Genomic DNA, 19,666 nt, shown 5'->3' with positions numbered 1-19,666 from the left:
ACATGTTTAATGACTATTTAAGTCTGTGCAAGTAAAAAATCAGGGACGAGAAGAGTGAATGAAGATGAAAAGGAAAAGCATTTTCCCCTCTCTTGCTTTCACTCTCTCTTTGTGATCCTCTTCTAATTCTTTACTCTCCTCCAGAGTTTAATTAAATGCTTTAATCTTACTTTAGTGGACAGCAATGCAAATAGTTCCTTCCATGTTCAAAACTGTGTACAATTCATGTCCCCAAAGATTTTCAGTATGAAACCAAGTGAAACATAATGTTTGAGGTTTTTTTCTGAGGCCCTTAGAATTAGCAGCTGTGTCCAGATTTTTCTCCAAACCGCCCGGAAAAGACAGAACCAAACCCAGTATTTATGCAAGTCTCTGAAGCATGACACAGCAACTGTTCTGGCTTTTTTTGTCCCCATACTCCTTGTTTTGCTTTTATTTATTTGCGTATTTAAGTACTGGCTGGAGAAGAGCCTGGAGTTGTAAAGCCAGATCAAAACCCACAAGAAGGTGCTGGTAATTCATTTTGGATGGCAAGGTGATCTCTCTTTCCCTTGTGCAGTTGGAATTCCTTGCAATCTGTTGAGCAACGTGGCCATCTACAGGACACACACATTTCTGTCACGTCTGCATCGAAAAGGCCATCGGCTGCATTGTCTGTAGAGAGCATCCATCATCTAGTTTTTGAATTGCTTTTTATATTACCCAAATAAGTTTTTGTGAAGGAATTAAAACCAAAATCAAGTAGATTCAGGAATGCTGCCAGTTGTTCATCAGTAAATGAGTGAAAAGCTTTTCAGCAGGGTTATATAGACGTACTGTGTCTGAGGAAGAAGGGTGCCAGGAAGGCAGATTCAATAGATTTTGTAAAAAGGTGAATTCCAGGCAGAATTTAAACAAATTTTATGTTGAGTGGGCCTTAATTCAGAACTTTCTTCCTGAAGTGCAGTTGAGGTAGTAGGAGACCGTCATAACTTAAGTTCAACGTCAGGTTAAGCACGTGCTTGAAAGCTTTCCTGAATTATAAACTTCTGATTGAAGCTCAGCTTTCAAGTTGAAGATGTCTTGTTTTATCATATAGTTCTGCATCTTCTGACTCAAATAGTTCTTCTGTATTTCTGTGTGTACACGTAAAGCTTCTATATGAAGACATATCAAGAGAGTGAATTATATAACCAATAAAACTACCTGCATATCATTTAAACAGATACTGAATGAAGATGACCATTTGTAATCTAATTTTTAGAAATCCTTAAATCTACAGAAGCAAGCCCGTGTTTGTGGTGGTGAAGCTGTTAATACCAATAGAACATTGCATTTTGTTTTACTGCAGTAATTGTTTTTATTTTTGTTGTTTCTTGTTGGTTTTTATTTGCTTTGGTATTTTCAGCCCTGGCATTGCACCGTTGCATGGTTGGTTTAACACTTATAAGTTAATTCATACCTTCAAGGTGCCCCGTGTCAAGTCCAAACCCTTCCATCAAGCTCTGATTTAATAATGCCTAAAGGATTTTTACTGAGGCAGCACCAACTGCCCATTTCTCCCTCTACATTGATGTCACTTGCCAGTTCTTTAGAGCAAGCTGTTCAGCTCAACAGAATGGCTTTTTTTTGCTGTGATCTTTGCAAGGTGGTGATTTCTCATGTGACCTTCTTTATGTCCCTCTCATTTTTGAATGCTAATGTGCTGTCTTTGTAGAATCCATTTAAATGCTCATAGGTAGCATTCATATCTGCAGAGACCACAATATAGAGATCAATATTCTTGATATTACCTTCTTTGCTCATCTCTCTTCTTTTTGCTTTTCCTTTTTTCTTTTTGTACGATTCAACCTTGCCTTGTGGAAGTCTTAAGGTGTGACATAGCTTTGTTTGGAGCAGTTTGTGCAAAAAGCAGTTAGTGTCTGTGCAAAAAGTGTATTTTCTGCAGTAATGTTCTAAACCACGTGTCTGTTGCCATGTTCACTACCTCTCTTTCACTATCCTTCTTAAACTGGACCGGAAAAGACTTAGCTGATCGGGGAAGTGAAAATACATGATAACTGCTACCTTTGTAGAAGATCCTGCATAGGGCTGTTACGCTGTCGCCATTCAGACATTTGGAAACAAGTCCTTGGAATATTGGTTTTGCTTTTTAATCCAGCTTGTGCACCAGAACTCCCTACAAGGCAGCTTAATTCAAAACAGTAAAGACAGATTTAATTAAACAGATCAACATGCTCTCTGGAATTATTTCTCCTTCTGTAATTGAATGGATGAGATGTCAGAAATAATTCAGTTATCGGAATATACCCACACAATAGGAGATCATTTTTAGGAGGTACAGTGTATTGATTGCTAATCAATGCAGTCATTAATCAGGGCAATTGCAAACATTTGCATTTTCTTATATTTTCATGTGGATATAAGACTAACGGATTCAGCTTGATGGGCTGTGGTTTTTATTTTTCCAACAGGACTTCCTGATGGAAACATTCATTATGTTTAAGGATCTGATTGGAAAAAATGTCTATGCAGCTGACTGGATGGTCATGAATATGATGCAGAGCAGGTATATAGTTGCTGCTATTTTAAGTTTTTGCTGGTTTTTTGGAGCCTTTCTGGTTCTGAAAGGAGGGTGACTCACACAAGCAGGCTTGAAAATCACTGGAGTTACATGCCTTATTTTCTTTTACAGTTTCAGAGTGATTTAAATTAGATTTCAGTAAATTGTAGCGCATGCATGTTTCTGTTGTTGGAACTGGAAATCTTTCTTCTCCTGCCTAAAGGCACACATCATGCAGTCTGTCATCCACTTATCTGCTGGAGAGTGCAGCATAAATCAGAAAAGCCTTTCCGGTTTAATTCTGGGGCAATCACATGGCAAACGTAAGGCTAGAGTTGGACATAAGTGTGGTCTAGGGTTTAGTGTGCTCTCCTGTAAGGCAGAACTACTCAGATTCATTTCTGTATTCTGTTGTGGACTTTGTTTGGCCTTGTGTGAGTCAGTCTCTCCTCAGCCTCTACCGCTGGAATGGCTTTGGCTGTGCTGGGTAGCAAAGCCTGGCCTAAACCTGCCATCCACCACGCCGGTGAGTTTAACATTCTCACGGGTGGTATCAGCAGAACCGGGGAACAGGATGAAGAAACAACAAGCGTGTGACTCCTGCTTGCATGGCACAGTCATGCAGGTCATCTTCAGAATGGAGGCAGCGTAGCTCCGCTGTGTCGTAGGGGAAGCAGCGTGGAGGAGGACATGAAAGTGGAGGGTTCCTGAATGCTTCAGTGCTGAGGATAGGCTCAACTTAAGGGAAGCTACTGTCTGGAGTGATGCTGCACTGCCAGGGAGGTTGGATGGCCCAAAAAGTGTTTGGTTTTTTCATCCACCTCCGGTCAAGGTTTCTTTTGTTCAGAAACAGAAGAATAACTTCCCTGGATGTCTCTCTACTGGGAAGGAGGTGAAGTAGCATTCTAGAGGAATAGCTGCCTCGTTTGGGAGCATCTGTTCTTGTCTTCTGAGCTTACATGTAGGACTCGTAAACCCAGAACTGCAATGTTATTTTTTCAAGAGCCATCTTTTATTTGATGTTTTTATTTCTTCCAGGGTTTTCCTCCGGGCAGTGAACCAATTTACCTCTGTACTCAACCGTTTCTTTCTGGATGAAACAAATTTTGAACTCCAGGTAATTAGTTCCTTTTTTTTTTTTTTTTCTGGATTTTCTTACGGACCCCAGTCCTCAAAGGCAGGAAGAACAAACAAATCCCACCGTTAATAAATCTGCTGATATGGAGCATCCCTGTAGAAAATGTCTGTAGTCTTTTATGGAGAAGCAGCAGAATGCAAAGCAGTTCTGAATTACAGAACTGTGGTTAGGACAGCAATAAGTTGCAAGCGAATAAAACGGCTGCAGGCTTTACAAGGTCAAGTTGAGCAGCGTGCTGACTGTAGCTGGTTTGTGCTTGACTAGCTAAGAACAAAATACTGTATGGGTGTACCCGCTGTCATTTCGTTTAGTTGGAAAGTGCAAGCTAAAAAGAGTGAGAAATTTTAAGTTGCTGTAGGCTTCTGGCTTGCCTGCTGCACCTGAGAACACAGATCATCTCCAGCTCACTGTTGGTACCTTCCTCATTCACACTGACCTGGGACACCGCAGCATTTGGGGCTCTGGAGCTCTGTTGTGCTAGTTAGTGCTTTTCCTTTGTCTTCTCCTATTTTAGCCTTGTTTCTCTTCCACAGCTCTGGAATAACTATTTCCATTTGGCAGTGGCCTTTCTTACTCATGAGTCCCTCCAGCTGGAGACCTTCTCACAAGCCAAACGCAACAAAATTATCAAGAAGTGAGTTTACATTTAAAAGGTTTCCAGGCCTTTCTGCTTTCAAGAAGCTTCATTTGTACTGTTCCAGACATACCCTGTACAACCTTAGAATGAGAGGAAGCATGCCATGGAACTGCTTGATTAATGAATGATGATAAAGGGAGGAGACGAGGACAGATGTCAGGTCTTTACATTGTGGATGTCTAAGTCTGGTCAGACAGATCCTGAGTTGTTTGAGCTGAATTTAAGCACCTTGCCAAAAGATTCTTTCCCACTGTAAAGTCTGTCATGGAAGACTTGCCATAGTTCTGAAAGAGTACCTTATGTGATTCCTCAGGAAGGTAAGAAAGGATCCTAAAAGCCCTGTGACTCCTTAGTCCTCTCTCCTTGCTTTTTCTGTTTTGAAAGCGAGAGCCCTTCCGAGGCGTTCAGAACCCAAAAGCAGCAATTTTTAGTATTACGGCCAAGTAATTTTAACTTGGCTAAATTCACAAAGACACTGAGCAGCTTTTATTTCCGCATTTAGCTGGTATCAAGTACCTAAATATCTTCGTAGATCTTGTCACAGAATTTTGTTAGGACTTACATAGTTAATGGTTGCTGTTCTTTTTTTCTGCAATAATGACAGTTTTAAGAAGCCTGGTAATTAAATATTTTTGCATTCTCTCGATGTCAGCAGTTAAAGCTTTAGGGAAAAACACCAAATAAAACAAAATTCTGGGTAGGATTTCATGAAGCAGCAGGGCTGCAGCTTTATTCAGCTCTCTGGGAGTCTGCAGTCTTCTCTCATAATGGCATGTGGCTGTTCTCTGTGCATTGAGGATTAGTGCTGGGCAGGGTAGGGAAGAAAAAATATGAAGTGAACATCCACCAAACGTATCTAATATTGAGGAACTACCTGGTAGACCCTTAGTAAGGAAGATTGTCTGTGAGACCCCTTGATATATACGCCCAGCATATTCAGGTTTGTGTGTGGTGGGGTTTTTTTAAGGAGACGGTAATAGATTTTGTGGGTTTGCCATCAGATTTCCTCAGCATCTTTGCAAACGTAGTTTCAATGCGTAGGCCTTTTTCATCTTTTTCTTTCTTAAATACTTTTTTTTTCTAGGTATGGGGACATGAGGAAAGAAATTGGCTTCAAAATAAGGGATATGTGGTATAACCTGGGTGAGTTCCAGCTCAAGAATTATCTTTTATTAAAGCTCTCAAGCTGGGTTTCAAATCCTTTATTTCTTTATAAAAGCTGCTCGTGTTTAATGCGGGGAAACACACAAGGTTCAGCTGTTTCAGTGCACAAAATCTCTTCTTTTGTGAGTAGTTTGCAAAAGCTAATCTTTTCTCATGTCAGCTGCTGAGATAATTTCTTAGATTTCGTATAAAGGATGTTCTGCCATGTGAAGGACGGGAGTAGAATTTTTCAGAGAGCCTTTGTGATTTGCCACATTGCATGCAATTCAGCTCAATTATTATCTTGGACTATTCCTGAATTTTGGAGCTGTGTAACATGTTAATTCTACCTTAAGTAGCTATTATCCACATAAAATGTGCATTCTAAGCAGAATATCTGCATTTTATGGTCTTTGCTTTATGTGAATAATGTGCTTAGACATTTGGATATCCAAATCCTGCCATTAGGATGTATCTGACTTTGAATTTCTTGCAGGTCGCCACAAAATAAAATTCATTCCAGCAATGGTAGGCCCAATCCTGGAGGTAACCCTGGTCCCAGAGCCTGAGCTACGGAAGGCTACCATTCCCATCTTCTTTGATATGATGCAGTGCGAGTTTAACTTCAGTGGGAACAGAAACTTCCATATGGTAATTGAGCCTGGTATCTTCAGTACAGATGTTCCACAGTAGGCACTGGGCAAGCAGAAGAGAACATTTTAACAAAAACAAAACAAGCAAAAAACTCCCCACACACAAGCACTGTGCCAAACACTGGGGAGTTATTGTCAAGGGGTGTGTAGGAGTCGGTACTCCAGTTCTGTCCCTGACTGTACCTTTGCATGACTTTGATAAGTAATGAATTCCTCTGGTTTTGTACCTCTCTGCATTTGTAGATGTGTGAATGTCCATGTCTTAACTGTGAAACAAGTTAGAGACTCTAAGGGAGTACTCTAAAACCTAATGTCTATTTATATTTATAATAACAATATAAATTCCCCTCAAGGCAGATCTTTGGCTGTAAATGTAAGTTACTGTAGAAGAAAACTGCTGCACAGCCAGGTGTCAGGACTACGTAGTTGCTTACACACTGACTAGTCCCTCGTTAACTACCAATCCGACAATACTGATGCTGCCATTCTGGAAAGGTGGACAGTCATACAAAGGACAGACACGCTTTGCTTGAGGCTACACAAGTAAAAGGACAGAGCAGGGAACTGGACCTGGATCCCTGAGTTCCAACCCTGTGCTAATTTCTCCAGGAGTTACCTTTTATTGCTACTGAGAAAGCACCAGAAAGTAAGGAAGGAAAAAGAGGAGCTTTGCTTTTGCCCTGAGGTTAAGTTTCACTGTGGTTTCTAAGGACTTATTCTTGCATCTTTCCTCTGGGGATATCAGACATTAACATCTGAACTGGCAGGCAGGGGACACTGTAGCTGTGCTGTAGACAGTCTTCTCCCAGGAGATGGGTCAGAGCCATCCATCCAAAAGGCAGCCACCTTGGCATTTCAGAGCGTTGTCAGATGTGACGTGCGTCTCCCTAAGCCCCATCCTCCCACCAGCTTAGGCCCAGCTTCAGTGTGCAGAGGGGCTCGTTCTTCCCTTGGGGTCATCAGTCTTTGGTGTGGTTGGCCCCAGGGTCTCGGGGGTTTTTGGAATCGGTAGGAGGAAGCGGGATGTGTGTGGCATGGATTTTGCATTCCGGTGGCATTTATAGACTAGCTACAGTTCTAACTGAGACTGTACTTGACCTGCTTGCACATAACAGGGCATATCTGCATGGCTAGACAGTCACACAGGGCTTGGTTCTTGCATCAGGGAAGCAGCTTTAATTCCTAGTCACAAGGGTTTATGATGGCCAGAGAGCTGTGAATTGCCCTTAACTGATGGTAGTTTAGTTTCTTTAGGGTGAGTGAATGACCATTCTATAAACTGGCTGCTAGACTGCTGTTCCATCCTAGCAAAACTGAGCTGCTGATGGGTGGGGGAGAAGGGGAAGAGTTACCCCAGTGCATGACTCTCCAGTGACTGCAGGATGAGAGAGGGAGGACTTGTATTTCCTCACTACAATCTTGTCATTTTGGCTTCTTAACCATTTTTATTCTGCTCCAACAATGAAAGCATCTTCTAGCTTGACTTATAAAACCCGTGTCTGATGGCAGGGCAGTTCAGAAACACCAGCCACAAGCATTGCTGATCTTCAGACCACACCTGTGAGAGTTGCTGTCTATTTGATCGGGTTTTTTTGCTTTTTCAGTTTGAAAATGAGTTGATAACCAAGCTGGACCAGGAAGTGGAGGGTGGCCGAGGGGATGAGCAGTACAAGATTTTGCTGGAGAAACTGTAAGTTTTATAAAGAACGTGAATAATGTGGAGGTTTTTTTGGTTTTTTGGTTTTTTTACAGCTTAGTTGTCTATTTTTCTAATGCAAAGAAACCCTAATTCATTACTCTGGTGAAGAGTGAGAAGGTGCAGTTGACAGTGATCTTAATGCTATAGAGGTATTCTGAGACTGATTGCCTCAAAATGATGCTTTTGTTCTGGAGCAGCAACTTGCACAACTACCCTGCACTTGGAGATGAAAGCCTAGAGGCAGGAGCCAAACGAGCAAGGGGGTTGTAAGTGGAAAAGCTTGGGAACAGCAGGCTCAGAGTTAAAGCAAAATCAGAGCCTTTTTTTAGCACCAAGTGTAGAACCCAGGTTTTTGACCAAGATGACACACTTTGACCTGCCTGACCTGGGTATCTGTGTGAGAGTCTCTGTTCAGGAAACGTGTTTGACTCTGCTAGCTGAATGGCTTTTGTGTAACTTATCCTCAAGTTCTGCTTACGACCACTCAGAACGTACCTGAGTGTTCCCTTCTGTCTCTGTGGGTACCTCTGCAGCCTCCTGGAGCACTGTCGGAAGCATAAATATCTGTCTTCTTCTGGAGAAATGTTTGCTTTGCTGGTCAGCAGCCTGCTAGAGAACTTGCTGGACTACAGGACCATCATGCACGATGAAAGCAAGGAGAACCGCATGAGCTGCACTGTCAACGTGCTGGTATGGGGAAGGCTGGATTTGGATCCGGGTGCTTCTTTACTGACCTGGTTGTTGTGGATTCTGAAGGATTTTTGTTGTTGTTGTATTTGGTAGGGTTTTCAGTAATTCTTACACCATTTCTAGTTAATGATGGGCCCAAATCAGGTCACCAGCTATAAAACGTAGAAGGGTGGACAATCCAGAACCAAGTCACGTGGCTGGTCCTTGTCTACATGGTAATCTGAAGCCCTGAAAGACAGGGGCTCATAGTTTGGGAAATGTGGGCTTAAGTCCCTGTTCCGCTCCGAAGAGCCTGTATAACTTTGGACAAGTCACTTTCTCACTTTGATTTACTTTTCCAGAGGTGATAGTAGCCCCACTTTACATTAAAGGGATGGTTGCAGGGATATATGCACCTGAGTAGGCAAAAACGACAGCAAAGGTCTTTGAAATATCTAAAACTGATGCCTGTCTAGAGGTGATTATGCAGATCCATGGTGCTTTACATTGTAAAAGTTTGACTTTTTTCTATTCTCGGCAGAATTTTTATAAGGAAAAGAAACGAGAGGACATTTATATCAGGTAGGCTGTTTCCCTCCATAAACCTGTAGAGAAGCCTTTATTTCTCTTGGTGTTCTGTAAACTGATACAGGACTCATTCACATCAAGTAACTATTGCTTTTTGTTTATTTAGGTATCTGTATAAACTCCGGGACCTGCACACAGACTGTGAAAACTTCACAGAGGCAGCGTACACTCTCCTCCTCCACGCAGAGCTGCTCCAGGTATCCGCTAAAGCCAATTTTAATATCCACTGTCAGGGTATGGGTTTTAAATGAAGTGTAAACAGCTCAGAATAAACAATTCACCTTTGTTTTTTATTTTTTTTTTAATGTGACTTTGCATTACCTAGGTTGCTGGTGGTCACTAAGAACCTTCACAGTTGTGCAAACTGCACAGCAGTTAAATGGATGAAAGCAAAAACATTATTGGCATCAATTTGTTATGTACTCTTGGTGAAACAGAGTGCTGTAGCGAGCCGGGAGAAAATGTCCATGTTTGGGATCATAGTGCAGTTTTTTCCCACTTCTGTGTGAACAGTGTAAAATGCATTAGCCTAAGCCATCTTAATTGGGATCTGTCAATCTCTTCATGTCTTCCACAGATTAATAAAGCATATGCATTCCGTTAGTGTCTCTACATAAGACCTTAAACCAAAATCACACCAGTTTCGCAGATATAATTAAACTTGTAGTAACATTTTAAAGTGATTTTTAAATGACTAAAAAAAAAAATTTAAAAAATTCAGATGAATTCTTAAACTGATTTAAAATGAACTTTTAATGTAGAAGCTTTCTGGCTACTTACGTGTGTAGTGGGAGAGCATAATCTGATGTTTTCCTGAGCAGCTGGCTGGAGTGGTTTAAGAAGTCACTGCTTACTGGCTACTTGTTACTCTAACCGTGCTGCTGAGATGCAGCGTTTGTGTGTATGTTCCTTATATCACTGCAAAACTGCCTTGCTCTCCCTTTGCACGGATGATGGATTTGTCCCGAATGCGTCCCTGCAGAAGGTGAGGCTGGCCACTGTAAGGATTTGTTACTCTGAAAATGCTCCTGTTCTTTCAACTTTGCCTTTTTTCCTCTGTACCAGTGGTCCGAGAAGCCATGTGTCCCTCACCTCCTCCAGAGGGACAGCTACTACGTCTACTCACAACAGGAACTCAAGGAGAAACTCTACCAAGAAATTATCTCCTTCTTTGACCGGGGCAAAGTGAGTCTCTCTGCAGTGTTCTTACAGCTCGCTGGTAAATCCTTGGCTTGGTGACCGTAGCTGGCTGAAGTTGGTTTCAAGGGTAAAAGCAGGTGTGATTCCCTAACAGGCCTTTGATGCTTAGGCCTGGCTTTTCGATAGGGACCACAGTACTGGCCACGAGCAGGGCATGTTGTCCTGGTCATGTGTGAATTCTTCTATTTCCTTGTTAGTCAAAGAGCATCTAAAAAATTATAACCCTGTTCAAGATACTGAGTAGATGAGAAAACTCTGAAGTGTTTTCCTTTCTTTTTGTGGGTAAATGGCTTTGGTCAGGTTTTTGGCATTGCAGTGGGCACGGCTTGTCTGGCTGATACTGAACTTGCGTTAGCTGCCTATTGGGTAGATGGTTCTAAATGAGACAAACCCAAGGGAGCCTGATGCAGGGAATGAAGTATTAGTGTAGGAGGGGACCACCTGGGCTTCTCTCCTTTGCTGTTTAGACATGTCCTTCCACCTCTTTGTGCCTCAGGTTTTTTTCCCTATCAGGAGTAACAATAGAAACCTTGCTTTGTAAATCCTTTTCAGATCTACAAATCAAAAGAGCTGTGTAACTATAATAGCTGTGGCAAAAAACGTACAGCGTGGAGTCGAGGGGAAAGTTGGCAGTGCATTAAAGTACTGCCTGAATTAAAATCAGCTGAATTTTTTGTTTACCTATCTGTGGTAATGAATGCTTTTAACTGAGTCTTTTATTTTGCTTGTGCTCTTCTTCCCCCACCTGCCTCCCTTCATCCTCCATGGAGATGTGGGAAAAAGCCATTCAACTAAGCAAAGAGTTGGCTGACATGTATGAAAACAAGGTCTTTGATTATGAGGGACTCGGTAATCTCCTGGTAAGATTTTTTTTCCTCCATTTTCAGCAGGCTGCTGACTGCTTAAATTAATATTGTTGAGCAGGATAAGCCCAAATACATTTATGTTAAAGACAAACAATCCAACATAACCCCCATGGTTTTGTAAAGCTTAATATTAGAAGAATTTTTTCATAATTTTTTTTTTTGAAGTGTGTGGTTTTGACCTTGTAATTAGCCTGACAATATCGTGAGCAGATGTTTTGCATTCTTGGTGTTAATCAAATAAGGTAACATTTGCATGGTGTACTTTCAGGCTCCGTAAATCTCATCACCTTGTTACTTCTGTGGTAAAACTACTGTGGATGAAAACAGAACTATAGAATCATTTTGGTTCTGAATTATGTTTTTTAGTGGTTAAAGATGTAACCAGATGGTCTTTATGTTCTTTCATATGAGAATCATCTGCCCAGTTTTATTTCTGCCAGTTCTCTGACATTTGTCACCATTTGTGTCTACTCAGTTTCAGAACATATTTATTTTTAATTTGTGTTGCAATAGTTAAGGATTTCAAGTATCCTTCTGGAATCCTAAAAAACATGGCATTGTTCTCATGTTTGCAGACCAGGAAATGAAGTTGATTCTGGCCCAGACAAGCCAAATATTTAACCAAGTAAATGGATAAGTATGAGATAGAGTATCAAAAAAAAAAAAATTGTAAAAAGTATTCTGTAGGGGAGAACTAATAGATCAGGAATTGTCGCAGGGAATGCGAGCTACAGTCTGGCAGTAACCTTGAATGCTCCAAAGTGAAAATGCTGGTGCCTTTCTTTTTCAGAAAAAACGAGCTACTTTTTATGAGAATATTATGAAGGCAATGAGACCACAACCAGAGTACTTTGCTGTTGGATACTATGGTCAGGGTTTCCCCTCTTTCCTCCGGGTAAGAATTCTTCAGCGCTCAAGCTCTGGAGTGGTGGGTACCCTAAAAGTCACAACTTTTGCAGAGCTTCCAAGACGATTCACATGCCAAACTCTTTTTCCTTTGAATGACACTGAGAGATCTAAATCCCTTAAGGATTTCAAAGCATTTCAGTGTATAAAAAAAGACAAGTAAAGAGACCAGATTTTTTTGTGTTACCAGCTCTGATAAAGTTAGTGCATTGCAATAGGGTTTGTTAGATGGTTGGTGTGTTCTTATATGGACTTAAACAGAATCTGACTTTTGTGTTTGTGCCCTATACGCTCCTCAGAAATATGATTGTTGCCATTAGAAAATGTTTAGCTTGTAAAGAATTTATCCCGTTGCTTTTCAGCCTGAATCAACCTAATTTTCAGGACGTGGATCATTTCAGTGCTCAAGTACATTAGTGAGAGTCTGTCCCACGCAGAATTAAAATGCAGAGGTGCTTCCTGTTTGAGATTGCTGCTAAGTATTGCTAATCCATGCTAGCTGTAATACAAGAATCTAACCAGGGTGAGTCAGATGGCCAGGGTGCAGCATACTAGAAAATATTCCTGACTATTACTTAAGGAACATTTACATTTTCAGACTGGTGTTGTTTGAATTTGCTGGCCTTAAATGGAAGCCGAGCTTAAAGAAAAATGAAAATGTTAACTTGGAACTGTGTAAGTGGATGACAGAGAAGGCTTTCGCCTCCAGGTCATGTTTTTGAATCCATTCCTTCTAGAAACCACCACTGCTTGGTGGCCAGTTTGGAAAAATAATTGGCCGTGGTCTGCTCTTTAAGTCTGTAGTGCAGAACTGCCATAGCTGGCTGTTTTGTTAACAGTAGTTCAAGAGGGTCATTAACGGAACGGAGGTAAAACTCATGTCTTTGTGCATAGGGAGATCCCTCAGTTAACTCACACCAAAAGTGGTCTGGCAAGGAGCGTGCTGTTCCCCACATTAAAGAACTTTTTGACACACATGTTTTCTTAAAATCCGTCCCCTGACTGAGATTTTCTGTGTTGAATGGGTGAGTTCTTAGAGTGCCAGAAAGCATGAACCTGTTCAATAACGCTTGTATGTGGAACAGTGAATTTTCTACACAAGTATGAGGTTGCCCTTGCAGGGCCTTGCTCTGAGAGTTGCTGTGTTCTCGCTCCAGCCTGTGTTTCTTCTCTCACGTGTTCCAACTGTCTGTTAAACTAGGAGACAGCCCTTCATACAAACTAGGATCTCTGAGACTACTCTGTGTCTGTTTGGAAAGCTCTTTCTCATTGCTTTGTTGAGTGTTAATTCTCTTTTTTTCTTCTGCTACCCACAGAATAAAATTTTTATCTACCGTGGCAAAGAGTATGAACGAAGGGAGGACTTCAACCTGAAGCTTTTGACCCAGTTTCCTAGTGCTGAGAAGATGACCAGCACTGCCCCTCCAGGAGAAGAGATCAAGTCTTCTCCTAAACAGTGTATCTTTTGGTTTTAATACTTTTTGGCACATTCAAGATCTGCCTCTTTCCTAGAATAACGGAATTGGTAAACAACAATAATAATCTAGGAGCTTTGTTCCAGGGGGACTTCAAAGGCAGGCACTGGGCATAAAAATGAGACTATCCAGTATTGCAGTAGTGAACTTAAACACATTGAAAAAGAGAGACAGCTTGATATTGTCAAACTAGTTGCTGTTAGGATGAAACCTTAACAGGCTGCAGGTCAGGATTTCTTGTGCCACCTTCTCAAGCAGGTGGTGCTGACTGCTGTAGTATAGGTGTGATCCAGTTTGATATTTCTAGGTGAAAGAGGTAAAATACAAGCAGTGAAAGTGGGATACACAGAAAGTGGAAGCACTCTTCCTGCTTGCTGTTAACCAGCATTTATGAAGTGGCTGGGTGATTGGTTTTTTTCTCTCTGGAAGTCACTTTGTAAGAAGTGTGAAGTGATTATGTTGGTGAAGGTGGTTGGGTGAACAGCCCTTCTATTTAACAAAAAATTAAATAAAAATTATTATTTCTTTATGCTGGTGAAACTCCAAACTCTGCATCAGAGCACACCACTAGGTTTAAGATCCTCTTTCTCTTAATTGTGAGCATGACCAAGTACAACCTAGTGAAGATGCTTCAGGTTCTTGTTTGTGACTTCCAGTCTATGGCAGGTGTGCTCCTAGAAGATGTACATCAGTAGAAACCAAGTTACTGGGCTTCTAGCCTGTGTTATACAAGCCAGTGTTATTCAGGCCAGACTAGAGAATCTGATGGTCCATTTTGGCCGTAAAAGTCTGTGTGCAAAGGCACAACTCAAGCAGTGATACCAGATGCTTCGCTTGCAATAAGCCTGCCAAGCACTAAATCCACATAGGAAATTAAAATCCATTCAAGACCGAACTTGGTATCAAAAAATGCCTCTTCTGTTGCTGCTTTGTTTCAGCTACTTCCTTTGCATCTGTTTGTGTTTGTTCTAATGTTTTTGGCTCAAGATGAACCTGAACTGCAAAATTTGGATCCAGATCTGAACTCTTCCAAAAGTTTGGGGGTGTTTGGTTCCGGGTCTTTGGCATAGCCCCATTATAAAGGGGAGCAGCTGCATAGCTTGGATTTGGTACAGGTTCTTCTCGGACTCTTACAAACACCTTCTGAAAAGATGAGAAGTTTGAGTGCCCAAATCACTGTTGTGTTAGGCAGGGGTTGATGGTTCTGTAGTTTAATTTCATGCTTTTTTAACCTCCGTTGTCTCAGGCTCTTTTTTACTTTTGCTTACAGTCTGTTTCCTTGCTCTTCTATGATAAAATGCCTTGTTCACCCTTTGGTTGTAGCATAACAATGTACTGGAGATACCAGTGAGCCGTGCCCAGTCTCAGGGAATGCCTACACACATACAAAGGCTCCATCTTCCACCAGTTCTGAACTGGAAGCTGTATAGCATGCTTAGCATGGCACGGAGCCCAAGCTAATAAGCTCTCCTGAGAGAAAGACTCCATTAGCTTGGGCTCGGTGCTTGATCTAAGGTGGCGATGCGGTTTTGGGTTCAGATTTGGCTGCCATCCAGCTGGCTCTTCAGTGCAGGCAGAATGACCTTGCCTTTGCTTGAACTACCCTCAGTGAAATAAAGGATGTATGGGGCTACCCTACCCGCCGGTAAAACACTGCCATTTCGAGTGCAATTGGTAGGTGGTTCACAGCAATTGTCAAATTGTTTATGCTTTCCTTTTCCATCCAGGTTTTTACTTCTGTAAAGCCCTCAATACAGTCCTTAAAACAGAACTCTGGAGAAGGAATAACATGCTAAGCTGTTGTGCTTGGGGATACTATTACTAACTTTTATTTTTCATTTCTATCTTAGTTCACAGGTGCTAAAGCTGAAGGTGAAGTAGATATTCACTGATTAAAACCAGCCTACTTTCTTCACTTAGCTTTATTGATCTAAGAAGTGGGAGGGAGGGACAGCTTCACTGTGCTGGAGGAATCTGACAAATAACCGTGGGGTGATGGGACAGAGAGAAGAGACAGGCACATCCATTACAGAACCTAGTACAGAATATTGTTTTCCTGTCCCCAAAGTAGAAATCAGTAGCACCCAGGCTTCCCAGGCATTTCACCAGGGAATTTCAATAGTAGGAACTGTTTGTACAGCCCTTATCTTTTTGGGTTTTGAGTTCATGAGTAGCATACAAACTACAAGAAGCAATATAATGTCTGTGATTGTTGATGAACTAGTAAGTATTTTTCTTCAAACTTGACAAGAGCGCAGGGAATTGTTGAGAATTCTGACATTTGATGAAAACAGGAAGGGTATTTCTCTCCCTCTCCTGTTTTCCCAAAAGGATTCATAGTTTTTCATCCTTAACTATAGCTGCTCAGATGTGCAGTGCTTTATTGTGAAGCCTGTGATGAACCTGCCACCTAATTATAAAGATAAACCTGTTCCTGAACAGATCTTAAAGTAATTTCTTTTCCTTTTCCCTCAATATTACCTCTGTATTTTTCTCAACTAGCCTAAGCACAAGATGGAGTGCCTTTGTATCTTGTGTAAATGTTTCACAGTCCTGTTTAAATTTGCTTGGTTTGGGGAGGAAACAGAAGAACATTTGTGTAAGGAGGATGGGAGGTGAGTAGGCTCATCATTTACTCTGTTTCTTTCCAGCTACTACAGAGCAAACGAGGTGCAGCAGTTCACACACTCCCGACCGGTCAGGAAAGGAGAAAAAGATCCAGACAACGAGTTTTCTGTGAGTCCTTTCGCTTTTGATGCCAGCTGCCTTGGGTGTCTGTGCTATGAGAAGACTGTTTTATGCATTTATTTATTTTGTTGGTGGCATTTTGAACGACACACGATTTTTTTTTTTTCCTCCACCTGTGGCAATGGAGTTTTGCTATTAAAATGTAGGAGAAACAAAGGGCTGCGCTTCGCATTGCAATCTTTACATAAAGCCAATGTAATAATGTCAAGGGGCTCTGTAGCTGAAGTTGTAACGTTCAAAATCCTTGATCTAGAATCTATAAATATTGTGCTGTCTGACGCAGCTTCCTACAGAGTACAGCTGTGTGCCTGGTAGATGATGAATGTTGTAGCTGTCCTTAAGGAGGCCAGCCTCTAACCATGAAGGATCAGTTCAGCTTCAGGCCAATTTTTAAGATTTGCAGTGGAGAGCGAGCCGTGGGTGTAGGGTAACAGGCTGTTTCCTTGCTGCCTGTGAGGCCTGCTGTTGCTCACAGGTGGTGGTTGGGCCTGTTGCGTAGAGCTCTGGCTACATACACCATGATCTCAGTCCTGCTGATAGTGGTCCACGTGGAGGGTAACAGCCTGCTGCTGGAGGTGTTGGTACCATTTAAATACGTGTGGTATTTCTTGCCAAAAACACTGGCTTCCATCCCAGTTAGTGAAGGTGAAAATCATAGTGTAAGTTCTGCTGGGTAGTGCTGGAAGCCTGGTTCCATGCTCTACCTTGGAAGAGAATTGAATTGCAAGGCTGATATTTTCCTTACATCTTGGGATTTTTTTTCCTTCTCTCACTAGAATATGTGGATAGAAAGGACAACCTACACGACAGCGTATTCTTTTCCAGGCATCCTCAAGTGGTTTGAAGTCAAACAGGTTACAACGGTGAGTTCTGCACATGGGCTGAGTCTCATCCCCCCACCAGTCTTTCATGAAGTAAAGAGTCTTGTGACAGTTAGGGCTACTAGTTCTTCCACTCTTGGACGTGGCACACCAATAACTTCTGCTTCAGATAAAAGGAAATGTCTATCTTTTTTGATGTGCTTGTCTTTTTATGCCATTTTGCAGACAGCTCTACCCAAGGCTGCAAAGTTCTACATTGACTGTGTAATGCTTGGGAGAGTGGTTACTTGTGTAACATACTCTCCAGCCAAGTCCTAAACTGTTGATCCTTCAGGTTAAGTTGTAGGATCATTCTTGCATTCATCTCCAGATGACAACCTAGTTAGCCCAGGGGGTCCAAAATCCTCTGCTGGAAACTATTGAGTTGCCATTCATATACGAGGCATTATTTAACTTCATGTTCAGTGGAGGTGAACGAAGATTTATTCTGTTTCTTCTTTCTGTCAGGAAGAGGTCAGCCCCTTGGAGAATGCCATAGAAACCATGGAGCTAACCAATGAGAAAATCAGCAACATTGTCCAGCAGCATGTCTGGGACCGGAGTCTTCCTGTACATCCTCTCTCTATGCTCCTGAACGGGATTGTGGACCCCGCGGTCATGGGGGGATACACCAACTACGAAAAGGTCTTTCTCACATTTATCTCTACCTCAGTCTGTTGACCTCTACAGTGTTGAAGACCTGGCTTGAAACATGGGAGATCCAAGTTGAATTTTCAGCTGTTACTCAGACATAGTGTGTTCTGTAGCTGTACCTGCATGTTCAGAGCTCAAAAAAGAGGAGAAAAAAGATTTCCATGAGACTGCAAGGTGGAAACCCCCCAGATCTTCAGTGTTTAGTTTTAGTGCTGTGTGTTGCCACAGAGATGAATGATCCAGCTCTTTTGGGCCTCATTTACAGTGGTGATAATAACATGATCTTACCTCGTGGGGGCATTGAGGTGCTTGGTCAGCCCAATGAACGGTGGAAGTTAACAAAGACAAGCATAAGAGCTAGCCTTTCTGCATTGATTAATATCAAATGGTAAGGCAAATGAGGATTTCTCTTTCCAGCAGATAATTTGTCTTTAGAGTCTTGCAGCAAGAGCATATATTACAGGAAAAAAAGCAGTATTCCCTACCCAGGTTTATTTAGTTGACTTCAGTTGAACGGCGTACATTCTTCCTTTTTTTTTTTTGTGATGTTTAACTTAAGCTGTTTATTCCCAGCATCTAATGTTGGTATTCCCAGCACAAAATATATTGCTTATTTCCATAAACTGGTGTTAAAACACATGTAATTCTTCTCAGATGTGTTCCAGTCACATGAAATGAAGTGCAAAAGTTAAATGGGAGAGGGTCTGATTTATCTGGGGTCTAACTCTGCTGATTCCAGAGGAGTTGCATACTTTGCCAGGGCTGAATTTGGCCTTAAATCCTCCCATTTTATGAATTAAGGTTGACATAAAGTTTAGAATTACGAAAGTGGGAAAGCAGTTAAAACTAGGAAACACAAAGTATCCGTAACCACATCTGGAAATACTCATTTCTGGTTCATATTTTCCTATTTCAACTGAAGATCAGGACAGAACATTTGGCTTTTGTGGGCGGCTAAAATCTTGAGTTTTAATTGTTTCATTGTAGCCAAAAGCCAAAGTCTGCGTTTTTAACATGGGCTTTCTTCTTGCAATAATTAAACACTTGCAAGAAAAATCCACTGGGACCTACCCGGCAGTCCTTTCACGGGCTAACCTCCTCTTGACATCAGCCTTTTTCAGAATCATACCACTAGGCCTATAAACACTTGTACATACAGTCCAGTTAATGGAACCCAGAACTAAGAAATATATGCAGAGGCTGAGATAGATCAGAGACGCGTTTTAAAACCAAATGAAAAATTATTAGGGATTTTATCTAGGAAAAAGAAAAATTAAATTCTTCTGACCAGGAATTGTGATACGTTTCAATGCAATACACTGTAGCACAGAATGTGAATTGGCACAATTTTAAGGCTTCAGTCCAGGAAAGTGTAGTTGTGTTTGTTCAACTTTAAACCGATAACAGATTCTGTTAATTAAAGGTAAACACATAAGAAGCACAGACTAAAGGTGCTTTGTTGAATCAAAACTGTGAGTCAAAATCTCAACACAGTCTTTATTTCTACAGTGTCTTAGTAACAAGCCCCATGTGAAAACCTTGTACTTAAGGGCTTAAATCATAGAGGAAATTGCAGGCAGGAGATGCCCCGTTCACCTTTCCGCAGCTGAGGTTGTTTATATGTCACTGTGTACTGTGGGTCACTCAGTGCTAAAAATGAAAGAGGCTTTTTGAAGTGAGAACTCAAGAGACTGCTCTGCTACTCGCATTTGAGCGACAAGTAATTATTAGTTATTCAGATCCAGACTGTTCTATGAGAAGGGCATTGGAATTGAAGAAAACCCTTCCAGTGAAGTTACTTGTTTTACATATCTCTGTTTCACTGAAAAAAACAAACAAAAAAACCTTTTTATTTTAAACATAAAAGTCTATTTTGTTCTCAACAAAT

At 41.4% G+C, this 19,666-nt stretch overlaps 1 protein-coding gene across 2 annotated transcripts in view; it reads left to right on the top strand.

Annotated features, from left to right (window-relative positions):
* Positions 1 to 19,666, top strand: part of DOCK5 (dedicator of cytokinesis 5) — a 69,517-nt gene that overhangs the window by 34,911 nt on the left and 14,940 nt on the right. Inside the window, exons 28-44 of one of the 2 annotated variants that reach the window (XM_074928737.1) lie at positions 2,454 to 2,548; positions 3,581 to 3,659; positions 4,214 to 4,314; positions 5,402 to 5,460; positions 5,957 to 6,111; positions 7,718 to 7,803; positions 8,346 to 8,502; positions 9,023 to 9,063; positions 9,176 to 9,266; positions 10,135 to 10,254; positions 11,040 to 11,129; positions 11,926 to 12,030; positions 13,358 to 13,499; positions 15,885 to 15,966; positions 16,168 to 16,252; positions 17,041 to 17,131; positions 17,597 to 17,769. In XM_074928737.1, the coding sequence (XP_074784838.1) occupies positions 2,454 to 2,548; positions 3,581 to 3,659; positions 4,214 to 4,314; positions 5,402 to 5,460; positions 5,957 to 6,111; positions 7,718 to 7,803; positions 8,346 to 8,502; positions 9,023 to 9,063; positions 9,176 to 9,266; positions 10,135 to 10,254; positions 11,040 to 11,129; positions 11,926 to 12,030; positions 13,358 to 13,499; positions 15,885 to 15,966; positions 16,168 to 16,252; positions 17,041 to 17,131; positions 17,597 to 17,769 (1,752 nt within the window). Of the gene's footprint in view, positions 1 to 2,453; positions 2,549 to 3,580; positions 3,660 to 4,213; positions 4,315 to 5,401; positions 5,461 to 5,956; positions 6,112 to 7,717; positions 7,804 to 8,345; positions 8,503 to 9,022; positions 9,064 to 9,175; positions 9,267 to 10,134; positions 10,255 to 11,039; positions 11,130 to 11,925; positions 12,031 to 13,357; positions 13,500 to 15,884; positions 15,967 to 16,167; positions 16,253 to 17,040; positions 17,132 to 17,592; positions 17,770 to 19,666 lie in introns of both variants that reach the window. The other variant, XM_074928736.1, reaches the window with a different exon arrangement.

This window comes from Athene noctua, chromosome 28, assembly GCF_965140245.1.
Source record: "Athene noctua chromosome 28, bAthNoc1.hap1.1, whole genome shotgun sequence".
Classification (NCBI taxonomy): domain Eukaryota; kingdom Metazoa; phylum Chordata; class Aves; order Strigiformes; family Strigidae; genus Athene; species Athene noctua.
This window is presented reverse-complemented; position numbering and strand designations above follow the sequence as displayed.